The 12,645-nt window shown below is 39.0% G+C and overlaps 1 protein-coding gene across 1 annotated transcript; it reads left to right on the top strand.

Moving 5' to 3' along the window:
- The first annotated feature begins 3,646 nt into the window (after window positions 1-3,646).
- On the top strand, window positions 3,647-12,248 carry nelfcd (negative elongation factor complex member C/D). Its single transcript, XM_030134094.1, has 15 exons — window positions 3,647-3,840; window positions 4,850-4,962; window positions 5,075-5,184; window positions 5,297-5,406; window positions 5,943-6,050; window positions 6,812-6,964; window positions 7,514-7,644; window positions 7,909-8,074; window positions 8,156-8,290; window positions 8,434-8,573; window positions 9,596-9,710; window positions 9,794-9,889; window positions 9,977-10,117; window positions 10,915-11,044; window positions 11,906-12,248. The coding sequence occupies exons 1-15, from the start codon at window positions 3,784-3,786 to the stop codon at window positions 11,938-11,940; spliced, it is 1,740 nt and encodes a 579-aa protein (XP_029989954.1). The 5' UTR covers window positions 3,647-3,783; the 3' UTR covers window positions 11,941-12,248.
- The last annotated feature ends 397 nt before the right edge of the window (window positions 12,249-12,645 follow it).

Raw genomic sequence — 12,645 nt, 5'->3', positions numbered from 1 at the left:
TGATATGTCTATCAAACTCAACTGCCATTTGTCCCTCCCCCCTCTGCACGTACCCCTCTTCGTGCATGACTCGTGCATCCTCAGAGGCTTGGAGCACTTGTTCAGGAAACGAAGCCAGAGTCAGAGCTTGGCTATATTAGCTAATTAGGATGGAAAGTTCTCCGGCAAACTGTTTTGTCACTAGAAAATGTAATGTGGTGTTGGAGGAGACTGAATGAGGTATGCATGGATCAGGGCCAGAGCCCTGATCCAGTTGGAGCTGCAACCGGCACCACCAGAGCCGCCGGGGCCAGGGCCGCTGAAGCAGGGTGAATTGTTGCTGTGCTGCGTTTGTGAACCATTGAGAACAAGCATTGCGTGTGGCAGTACTCTAGAGGCGTGGCTTCAGGGGATGTCTGAAGAAAGGGGTTTGGATTTTTGAATTGAGTATTTTCAAAATGTAGCTTGCTCGATCTGTTTTTCTTAGATCTCATACCCCACTTTAGCCTAGTTTTCCACTCTAGGGGTTTGTTATTAGAGTTGCATGATACTGACATATTTCTACATTTATATGTGTGTGATTAAGGGGGAATGCACATACGTCACTCCCCCCTGGGCCACGCCCCTCTAAGTCAGACTGAGTGGCAAAAACAAACCGGCTCAACATGGCGGAACATAGCAATAACTACAGCGAGACCAGAAAAATGTGGAATATAACATGAAATTAAAGACAATTGGACTGGACATGGATCCATACAAGCTACCAAACAACAAGTGGTCTACGAACATTGATATGTGGCCGGAAATCACCTATCCTGACATTTATATGAACCTGATTTCAATGCCAGGAAAATACACAATGCAAAGCCTGAAAGCATACAAAAGACAAAGAGCTGTTGACATCCTTGTCATCGTTAATTAGAGGATTACAGCTGGTGAGTGCTTTAATTCAACATACTATTGTTTTTGAGGTTTTATGTCAGTGCAGACGTATTTTCTTGGCGGTGATTGCCAAGGTAAAGGCCCAGCAGTAGTGCTCACAGTTCACTACTGATTTACTGTAGTTGAACCCTTAGTATTGACCCAAGTGAGTGGATGATCTACTGGTACTGTGGATATTTAAGTAGAGTTAACATCAAATACTTGATACAACACAGTTACAACAGCTTTGTGCCAGAGTACCCCCTTATTTGGAAAACTAGGTTAGCCTCAGTTTAAGCTAGTTCACAAATCATATAGAGCACAAGGTTCATAATCACATAATTGAAGACAAAAACGTTTCAGTTATGAAATATAGAACTAAATGACAGATGCTAACATTAAGAGCTTTACTAAGAAGTAACGTTAGCCAAAACGATATGTAATTTAAGGTATGATTTTATGCAAGAATACAGCATAAATTAACGTTACCTGACACAAAATGGCAACCACAAATCTAGGTTTTGTTGCCTGGATTCCAGTTATTTCTACGAATTGCAGCGATCCATCTGCTTCTTCTGTCTTTCGCTTTAGGTAGCCGCTAAAACAATAGCTCTGAGTGCTTTTTAAACCTATTTGTGCAATCAATGGCACAACAGCTCTTCCCCATTTTTTAGACTGTTCTAAAGTTTTCGCAGTATTCAAGCCAAAGCCGCTACTCATCTCCCTCTTTCTGCCACTCAGTGGGCATAACCGCGGTGACTTCCGTTAATGGTGACGTCACGTGCATACCCTCCATAGAGCAATACCATGAAATTTCACATCCGGAGCAGCCATACCAGGAATCTCAACTTCATTTTAGTTCAGGGTCCACATACAACCCAATTTGATCGCAAGTGGGCCAGAACACTTATAGTATAATAACTTTAAAATAATGAGAACTCAACTTTTATATTTTAGTTTGAGTACAGTAGTATTTACAAACTATCCATAAACAAAAAAATGTGTATAACCTGACTATCCATGAACAAATCAGACATGTTTAGAAAAATAAGTGAATTCGAATATTATGTCCTAGTTTATAATTTAAACATGTGCATTACAATTTACAGATTGCAGTGGATCTACAAAGGCACAAAATATTTAGTAACAGGCATCTGGAACTAAACAAAATATAGCATTTCACTTTATGATCAAAACAACTTGTCATCATTCAGTGACACACTTGACTGTCAGTGTCTTCTGCATATGTTTTGGAATTTTAAAATTCCTCCATTAGTCCGGATTTAATTTTCCGGAGGGCTGGTTTTGGCCCACGGGTCACTTGTTTGACAACCCTGATTTCCTTCCATTAACTTATAGAATTATATTTGTGCCAGTTTCTTGAGCGAGCAACGATAGATTCTGAGCACACAATTAGAGATTTTGAGCACATAAAAATATATTTTGCGAGCACATCAATTATATTTCAAAAAGAAATTACGCTTGAGCAAACAAAAATCGATATTGTGCTCCATAAATGCGTTTGCATGTTAGTTTTACTCATAATGTTCTCTCACCAGTTCTTTCCATGGCGCACAAACAGACCGCTGCGCTCGCTCGCTTTCCCCTTCCCTCTCTCGCTCAACCTCCCTCTCCCTGCGCGCTCAGGTTGTCGTGTCCGCATGCTCAACTTGACACACGTTACAATTGTGCCACAAAACCAACCAATCAGAGAGCTTGCGGAAGTACACTCTGATTGGCTGTTCACTCTCCAATTAGCTCGCTAGTTACATTTACCCGAAAAAACAGCGCTCAATGAGACAGACAAGGACCGGAAGAGGAGGAATTGATTCTACACAAACTTGGGTCAGTATTCATTATTATTATGATTATTGTCTCATGTCATACCACTACTTTGTTTAGTTTTTGTACTATAGTGCCGTAATGTTAGGGCTGCATTGTCTGGGTTTACATTATATCTATTTATTTGTATAAGTTTGTGTAGAATCAATTCCTCCTCTTCCGGTCCGTGTCTGTCTCATTGAGCGCTGTTTTTTCGGGTAAATGTAACTAGCGAGCTAATTGGAGAGTGAACAGCCAATCAGAGTGTACTTCCGCAAACTCTCCGATTGGTTGGTTTTGTGGCACAATTGTAACATGTGTGTCAAGTTGAGTGTGCGGACACTACAACCTGAGCGCGCAGGGAGAGGGAGGTTGAGCAAGAGAGGGAAGGGGAAAGTGAGTGAGTGCAGCGGTCTGTTTGTGCGCCACGGAAAGAATTTGTGAGAGAACATTATGAGTAAAACTAACATGCAAACGCATTTATGGAGCACAATATCGATTTTTGTTTGCTCAAGGGTAATTTCTTTTTGAAATATAATTGATGTGCTCGCAAAATATATTTTTATGTGCTCAAAATCTCTAATTGTGTGCTCAGAATCTATTGTTGCTAGCTCAAGAAACTGGCACAAATATAATTCCATATTAACTCCAGTTGATTTTCCCATACGATAATTACAGTCCGAGTGCAAGCAGTTTTTCCACAACCACAGCAAAACGTACGACTTTTTTCAATCCATACTCCAATTTCCAGATTCTGACGGACGTAAAAACTCTTAACCTGGTAGATTTGTGATTCATTAATTCTGTTTGTTGAAACCCCTTGAATTAAACAGGCAGGTTGTGTACAGTGTTGCCTTACAGACAAAGCACAGGGAGGATTTACCCAAATAGCATTCCAGTGGGCGTGGCCTGTGTTCACGCCATTTTCCTCCTGTTGTTGTTAGCCGACAAGGCTAGCTTCGTCAGCACAGCATCTCCTGCAGAAAAACGGAGTCTTTTACAGGTTTCACCTTTGCAGCTGGGGTATTTTATCTTTTCTAACATTGCGTATTTCCTGTCGTCATGGATGAGGAATATTACAGCGGTGGAGGAGACTGGGAAGGCACGGAAGGGAACCTGGTGAGAAGACGACTTGTTGCTGCCTTCATAGTTAGTTAGCTAAGCAGCGTTAGCTTGTCTGTAGCTGTTCCAAGTGTGGAATTATCAGGACAAGTCAACACAGGTTCAGATAGGCACATATATAAGTCCACACAGATTTACTTTTGAGGTGTTCGGCGTGTTTTTCAGTCCACTGTAGTTTAGCTGCTGTGCTAATCACCTGCCGGCTGCTAACGACTCATCCAGCTGGATGACATGTCGTAAATTAACGGACACGTTACCTGTTAACATCGACTGCACTAATTTTAAGGTGGCTTTTTGTGTGGTGTTTATATTTCTGTCATTGCATTTTGTAGGTTATAATCGGCTCTTCAGCGACACGATGGTATTTTAAAGCCATAGTAGCCATATGTACATAGTATTCAATTAGGAAAAGACAGAAAAAAGTACAATGATTTAGATGTTTGTTGTTTTTGACAGCCACCACATAACCCTCCGATATCTGTCTCTTACACTCAGTTAGATTATCTAATTCTATGTTCATTTAGTAAATATTACTATCATCACCTGTGTCATAATCCTGCACTGTGTGATGCAAACAAACTTTTCTGGACTATCAATGTATGGAAAGCTGAAATAAGCTCCCATTGTTTGGACTCAAGTAACACTTTTATGCAGGCATTCTCACATTATTGTACTTGTTTTAGGTTTTTATGAACAAAATTGCATGATTTTTTTAAGTGCATGATCATCAGATGCAGGTATTTTCCTTGTTATTACAAACTGAATATTTTTGGGAGTTCAGTCGAGTAATTTTAAAAATGTAAGGGAGACATTTGATGTTTTTCACAGTTTTCTTTGACTAAACAAATAGTAGTAGTGTTACAAATAATTACAGGAAAATTATTTAACAAAAAAATAAAATATTGTTGCCATAGCACCAGATATTTATGTTGCATGTGTTGACTCTTCATGACACCTTTCAGTTCTGGAATGTAAATGTACTGATTTGAATATTACTTTTTTACAGGAGGATGGTTACGGTGAAGGAGAAAGTGATGGGACAGTCCAGGAAACCTGTCTGCAGAAATTCTCCAGTAGGGATTACATCATGGAGCCAGCGATCTTCAACACTTTAAAAATGTAAAGACCCTTCTTATCAGTAGAATTTGTGTTTAGTAGATTATATGTGACAATTAAATATTAAAGGAGACATTTGATTTATGAATAATATGCTGAACATTTATTTTTGTAGGTATTTCCAAGCAGGTGGCTCTCCAGAACATGTCATCCAGCTTCTTTCTGAGAACTACTCTGCCGTGGCTCAAACAGTTAATCTGTTAGCAGAGTGGCTCATACAGATGGGTGAGGGATTGTTTGTGTAGTGTTACTCTACATTTTTGGGCTCAGAGTCCTGTATCCTAAAGTAAAAAGTCTTTCATGATGATAATCACTGTTTTTTCAATTTTGCCTGCAGGAGTAGAACCTGCTCAGGTGCAAGAACGAGTAGAAAACCACCTGAAGAGTCTCCTGATAAAACACTTTGACCCACAGAAGGCAGATTCCATTTTCACCGTAGAGGGAGAGGTGAGGCTTGTTGTTTACATTTTGTACTTTTGATCCAGTTACTTTTACTTTCACACTGCAATTTTGAGAACTAAATCACTTTGTTATATTTGATATTTGTACATAATATCACAAGGTATGTGAGCTGTGTCTCCTTGTACTTCACTTGATTTGTTTATGTTGGACATCAGCATATATGTAATGTCCTCCATTTATTAATTTAATTTTGTCTTTTTTTTTTTGACAACAGCTATCATCTCTGACTGTGACCATGAATTGTGTGAAAATTTTGAACAATCCAAAAATTGTTTTCACACAGTAAAAGAGCCAAATTATGGTTCAGTGTGATTTACACTGAGAACACCTTTTGGTCAGACTAAAGACCAGCTGCAAACTTGTAATAGATCAGTCTTAAAAGTTCAGACTAAACTATGAAGATGAGAAAAAATTCAGAGACTTATTGGTTAAAGTTGTGTCAAAGTTTTTGCAGGATATATTTTTGTCTGTGGTACATGGTTAAAAGTTGTGTTGATGTGAAAGCTCTCTGCTGCTTTCAGACGCCTGCGTGGCTCGAGCAGATGATTGCACATACCACATGGAGAGATCTGTTCTATAAACTGGCAGAAGCTCATCCAGACTGTCTGATGCTCAACTTCACTGTAAAGGTAGGCTAACACAAACAAACTGTGCTTCTAAATATTTTTGCTGCTTCAATTTGCACTTATTGAAACTAGAAAAGCACTCGGAGAGCGCAGACCTCCGCCAAGGCTGATCAGTGCCCCCCCCCCCCCCCCGTGGGCCCCCCCACGCCAAGGAGGTTATGTTTTTGCCAGGGTTTGTTTGTTTGTTTGTCTGTCTGTCCGTTAGTGTGCAACATAACTCAAAAAGTTATGGACAGATTTTGATGAAATTTTCAGGGTTTTGTTGGAAATGGGCCCCCCCCCGTGGGCTCCCCCACCCCCGATCACCACCAAAATTTAATCATTTCTTCCTTATCCCATTTCCAACAAACCCTGAAAATTTCATCCAAATCTGTCCATAACTTTTTGAGTTATGTTGCACACTAACGGACAGACAAACAAACAAACAAACAAACCCTGGCAAAAACATAACCTCCTTGGCGGAGGTAATGAAAGAATCTTGTCTTTTTGTTATTTCTTCTTTTTATTTTTTAAACAATTTACCACATATTATAATTTTGGCCTCTTGGTGGCACTAGAGAAAGATTGATAGAGAAAGATGTCATTAAAAGATGCTGAGATGTTTCAGTTTGGATTAAAGGGATGTTACTAAAACTATTAAGACTAACCAAGTCATGAAAATGATGCCCAACCATAATTTTCCTCCACACATTGCTGCTGAAGTACAAATAAAAGCAAAAATTGAGCGATTGATTGTTATTTTAAAGATGAACGTCTGTTTTAAGCTCATTTCAGATGCAGGATATCAGGGTGAGATCACCAGCGTGTCGACAGCGTGTCAGCAGCTGGAGGTTTTTTCTCGGGTACTGCGGACGTCTCTGGCCACACTGCTGGACGGTGGAGAGGAGAACCTTGAGAAGAACCTGCCAGAATTTGCTGTGAGGCTCATTTAGGCTCCTCTTGTGTCTTATATTGTTTTCCTTTCTTGTACCCTGTAGCCTCTCAAGCCCAGTTGCCCTCGGTGTCACAGTTTAATCTGTGTTACCACAGTAACACTATGCAACTCTTTTAGCAATAACACATTCTTCACATTTACATGATTAGAAGAACGTCAGCTTAAAACTCAACAAAACCATTTGTTAGACAACAGAACGCAATCCAAACAACGAGCATTTAAATGGGCAAATATCTAAAATAAGCAAACAGCCCGAGACCAGAATGATTTGATAAAGCGCCAAACTTTGTACTGCTAAGCATATACAAAGCAGATTTAACAGTACAAGTATTATTTCTCTACAACTAAAACTCACTGAATGAGACAAAGAAAAGCAAAAATAAAGGTTGCGTTATGAATTTTGTCTTACCTTTGTCATTTTCTGATCATAAGTTTAAATGAATGAAGCTTCTGTTGTCAGTTAATCCATTGTTTTGTGTTATATTGAAATATTTCCCAGTGGAAACAAATGTTTTTTTCTTGCCTTCTGTAGAAAATGGTGTGTCACGGCGAGCACACATACCTCTTCGCCCAGGCCATGATGTCCATCCTCGCTCAGGAGGAACAGGGGGGCTCAGCTGTGCGAAGGATTGGCCAGGAGGTGCAGAAATCGGCACATGAGAGGTAACATACAAGGGGGAAGGGCTTCATGTATAGTTTTATGTGTTCAAAATGGTCAGTCTGTCTTATTCACATGGTTTTATTAGTAGTTCAACTGTGGAGGAAAAGAACAGATTAAAGTTTCTTGTGTGTGTCTGTTGCGGCTTTGATGATGCGGGCTGAAAACCTTCAGAGACATGTGACTAAAGGAAGTGCAGTGGTTACATTGTAAATGGAGATGATGCATTTCTGTCAGTGGTAAAGCTGTGGATGTGGTTTATATTTCAGAGGCCATGATGCCAGTCAGATAACACTTGCACTCGGTACTGCAGCAGCCTACCCCCGAGCCTGTCAGGCACTCGGGGCCATGTTGTCCAAAGGAGCCCTGAATCCGGCCGATATCACAGTCCTGTTCAAAATGTTCAGCAGCATGGACCCTCCTCCGGTTGAGCTGGTGAGATCTGAAGCCCTGTGTACACTCACTATACACACCAATTACGACACTGTGTAAAACCTGTGTGTTTGTTCCCCTCAGATCAGAGTACCGGCTTTCTTGGACCTGTTCATGCAGTCGCTGTTTAAGCCTGGATCCAAAATTAACCAAGACCATAAACACAAATATATTCACATCCTGGCTTATGCTGCCAGTGTGGTCGAGACATGGAAGAAGGTACAAAACACTGTCTGCTAGAAAAGAGTTTGGAGTTCTTGGTTGGTAGTTGGAAATATTTGGAATATCACCTGCTTCTGATGAGTTCATGAAGAGAGTTACTTCTTACATACCTCACATGGTTGTTTTTGTCTTCCTCACAGAACAAGCGAGTTAACATCAATAAAGATGAGTTGAAGTCGACGTCTAAAGCCATAGAAACTGTTCACAATCTGTGCTGTAATGAAAACAAAGGCGCTACAGAGCTGGTGGCTGAGCTTGGCACTTTGTATCAGTGCATCCGGTGAGTGAAAGACAATGACACATGGGTTTGTTGAATTCTTTTAATTCTACATATATGGCTACAACTAATGATCCCTGTCCCTGTTGGTTAAACTGTTAATTAAAATGATAAACAGATTAAAATTTATTTGTTATTTTGCTTATAAAAGGTCAAAAAATGTAGAAGTCTCCCAAAGCACAAGATGACGTCCTCAAATGTCTAATTTGGTTCACAATCCTAAAATATTCAGTTTACTGTCACAGAGGACAAAGGAGCCAGAATAAAATCACATTTAAGAAGCTGGAATCAAAGAATTTTGACATTTTTCCTGAAGTTGTCAATAATTTAGTAACTGACTACAATTATACGTCACTGCTCTACACATTATTTTAATATTATTAAATATTAGTGAAACCCTGTGGCCTAGGGCTCTTTTCTTCAGATTTTTCCTGTGTTGCATTTTTTACTTTGACCTTTGCAACTTTTTACTATTTCAGTAAATAAATGAATTTATGTAGAAGTAGTATACAAGAATCTGACTAGAAATAAGTTTAGAAAAAATGATGATGTTAAACTGTTTAATTAAATTTAGTTAATTTTCCGAATCTGAAAGAGAATAAAATGTTTTTAATGTAATGTTGAAATCCTCATTCCAAAGTGTTTTTATGTTGGTTAGTTTCTGATGTGTTACTATTTAAAATGCAGTTTTTATTGAACAAAATTTCACACATTTTTCAAAGGTATCAGTATTTTATTGTATTTCAGTCCAGAGCAGCCACACAATCACTTGGCTTAAATGAAACAGTGATTCTTTTATTTTTCAGTTTTATTCACATATGCCTGCTGAATTGTTGTATCTTATTTGTATTTTTTATTCTGCTGATGAATTTGTTTTAGCCCAAAATACAATGTTTACAAATGCAGCAACACAAGAAAAAGTACTGATGAATACATTTGATATTTTGTCCTTTGGAAACTGTTGCGTTATTACTGGGGGTTTCTTCTTCCTTCTACTTAACGTTAACCATCCCGTCTGGGTTCAGGTTCCCGGTCGTTGCCATGGGGGTTTTAAAGTGGGTGGATTGGACGGTGTCGGAGCCGCGGTACTTTCAGCTGCAGACGGACCACACTCCAGTCCATTTAGCTCTGCTGGACGAAGTAAGAGGTTACGACAAGATCTAAAACCTAAACTATGGTCACTCTGTAACCATCTGATGACAGCGACCCCTTGGTGTCCACAGATCTGTACATGTCACCAGCTGCTGCACCCACAGGTCCTCCAGCTACTCATTAAACTGTTTGAGACGGAGCATTCTCAGCTGGACGTCATGGAGCAGGTCTGTGTGAGATTGTAACTTCTGGTTTCTGCTTGGTTTTGTACCTTTGACTTCTCAGCTCATGGTCTTTTTTTTTTTTCTCTGCAGCTTGAGTTGAAGAAGACTCTGCTGGACAGGATGGTTCATCTGCTGAGCCGTGGCTACGTCCTGCCTGTGGTCGGTTACATTCGCAAATGTCTGGAGAAGCTCAACACAGATATCTCCCTCATTAGATATTTTGTTACAGAGGTAACGGCTGCATCTATTTTATAGTTACCATAGAGATAAAACATTAGACAGGAAGTGACCTTTAAGGATGACCATCCATCTGCACACCCTAAACTTCCTCACATTATCTTTCATAACTGAATACTTTTCAGCATACAATTGTTTGATTTTTAGTTTTACGTTTTAAAATACTGTGGTTTTTGGTTTATTATCCTCAAGTTGAAATCATGTAATCTTCTATAGCATCTCATGAATAAGTGTTTTAATTACTTTACAATGTTTTCAACGAGCAAAAGCCTCCTTGAAATATAATCGTGTGAAAACTGATGAGAATTGATTGTGCACGTTGCATTTTATGTGAACATGTAGACTTTAGATCAGGGGTGTCAAACCCATTATAGTTCAGGGGGTCACATACAGCCCATTATAATCTTGAGTGGATCAGACCTGTAAAGTAATAACTAAAATGACTTTTTGGAAATGTTTGTGTCCATGATGTATCCTTCAAAAAATGTGAATAACATGAACAACCACAAACAACCTGGAACTTAAGAAAAATGTGAGTTTTAACAATATTATACCTCAGTTTATTATTTACACATTAACACAACTCACAGATCACAGTGAATCTACAAAGGTTACTATGATCACACATTTATCCCACCGGCCAAATTGGACTCTACAGCAGGCTGTTTTTGGCCCACGGGCCATATGTTTAACACCCCTGCTCTAGGTTAATTTAAAATTTCTTCCTACATTAAAACATTGATTGAACCTTTTTACAGCAAACCTATTCAATATAAATCCATCTTTTCAAGGTGCTGGATGTGATTGCTCCTCCATACACGTCAGACTTTGTTCAACTCTTTTTGCCGATTCTGGAGAACGACAGCATCGCAGGAACAATCCGCACAGAGGGAGAACACGATCCTGTCGCAGAGTTCATTGGTAAGTGACACAACTTGTTCTTCACCCACTGCGTGATCCTGAAAACAGCGACCAAGTTGGAAAGAGGCTCAGATGGAGATGATTGGTGTGTTGTTGAGAGGGAAGTAGTTCAGGGAATAGTTTCAGAGACAAATGTGGAACCATGTCAGCCTGGTCAGTTTGAGGTTCTGTACTGGTTTCATCATCTAATAACAGCCCACCTGAAATTCAATATCCTTTGACACATACACTAAATGTAGAATACTTTTGCTGCTTTTTCTTATGTAATACAGTCCTGTCACAAAAGGAACTGAAACCCTGAAGTGTTCTTAAATCTACCAGCTCCCTGACAAAAAGTGAACATCTGCAGCTTGCATTGGTGTATTACTGTGGTGTTTTAATACATCATTTCACATTCAGAGCAATAAATAACTGGTCAAGACAGTGTTTTAACAAGGCAAAATCACTGCCTTCACATGAGTCCAGAGGTACTGAATAGAGCAGTGAAAAGACAGTTAGACCTGTAAGAATCAAGTTTTATCAGAATCTGACGAAAGACAGAACTGAACACCACTGATTCAAGGCTTTTTAAAAACAAAATTTATGACTTCACTAAAGATTTCACTTAAAAGTTTGATTCTGCTCCATTATTAAGATGTCGAGTGAAGCTGCTATTAATGTGTTAGATCACAGTTTAGTCATAATTCCCTTCACAGCTAAAAGCATGCTTTAGTGTTAGGTATCACTCTAAAGATGGGGCGTTGGAGTGAAGCTCTAAGCTGAAAAAAGAGGAACTGGTTGTGAAAGTAGTGTTTTGAGTATTTCATGTGAGCCTCCTCTCCTTATCCTTTTTATAGCACTAACAGATAATTTGTTTTTCAGCTCACTGCAAGTCCAACTTCATCATGATCAACTGACATGAACACAATGGTATTGAAAAATTTTACCTTGAAAACGGACAGTGACAGAAGATCCAAATTTCCTGTTAGGTATTAAAGCACATAGGTTGGAGAAAGACTGATCAGTGTGATCCCGTGCACAGGGAGTAACTTTGTATTGAGGCAACAAAAGGAATATTTCACTGAGCTGGAGGAACCGATGTGAAATACAGCAGACATGTGGGGTAGGCCTCTGAAGGTGCAGCTAAGGTTTTTTTTTTTACCTGTATATTTGATTTTTTTTTTATGTTGGTTTGATTTGTTTTAAAATAAAGTTATGTTACTTGAAGTTGTTCTTCATTTTTTGTTGTAATTAAGTGTCTCAGTCCATTAATAAACATGTTAATGTAGGTCCACCACAAAACGTAAAGATGAAAAGCAGTAAATTTTATTCCAAATCAAAGATGAAAAACTCACTATGTACACACAAGGTAGACAACATTTTCTCTGGTTCAGACACAGCTGTGATAGATTATGCAATTGACTATCAAAGAACAATATCTGGTATGTTCTCTGAAAACATGTCTGCAAGTTGTTAAAAAGGCTTAAATTCAGTTTAATCAGTGTGAATCCTAACAAGACATTAGTCTTTAAGACAATGTTTTTACATATTTACTTTTCTAAAATTGCAGTTTCCCTTTCTCAATGTCAAGGTCATGTCCACCTTTCTGATGTTAAAAATCT

Source organism: Sphaeramia orbicularis, chromosome 5 (assembly GCF_902148855.1).
Source record: "Sphaeramia orbicularis chromosome 5, fSphaOr1.1, whole genome shotgun sequence".
NCBI classification, from domain to species: domain Eukaryota; kingdom Metazoa; phylum Chordata; class Actinopteri; order Kurtiformes; family Apogonidae; genus Sphaeramia; species Sphaeramia orbicularis.
Note: the sequence above shows the minus strand (reverse complement) of the source record. Positions and strands in the feature narration are given on the sequence as shown.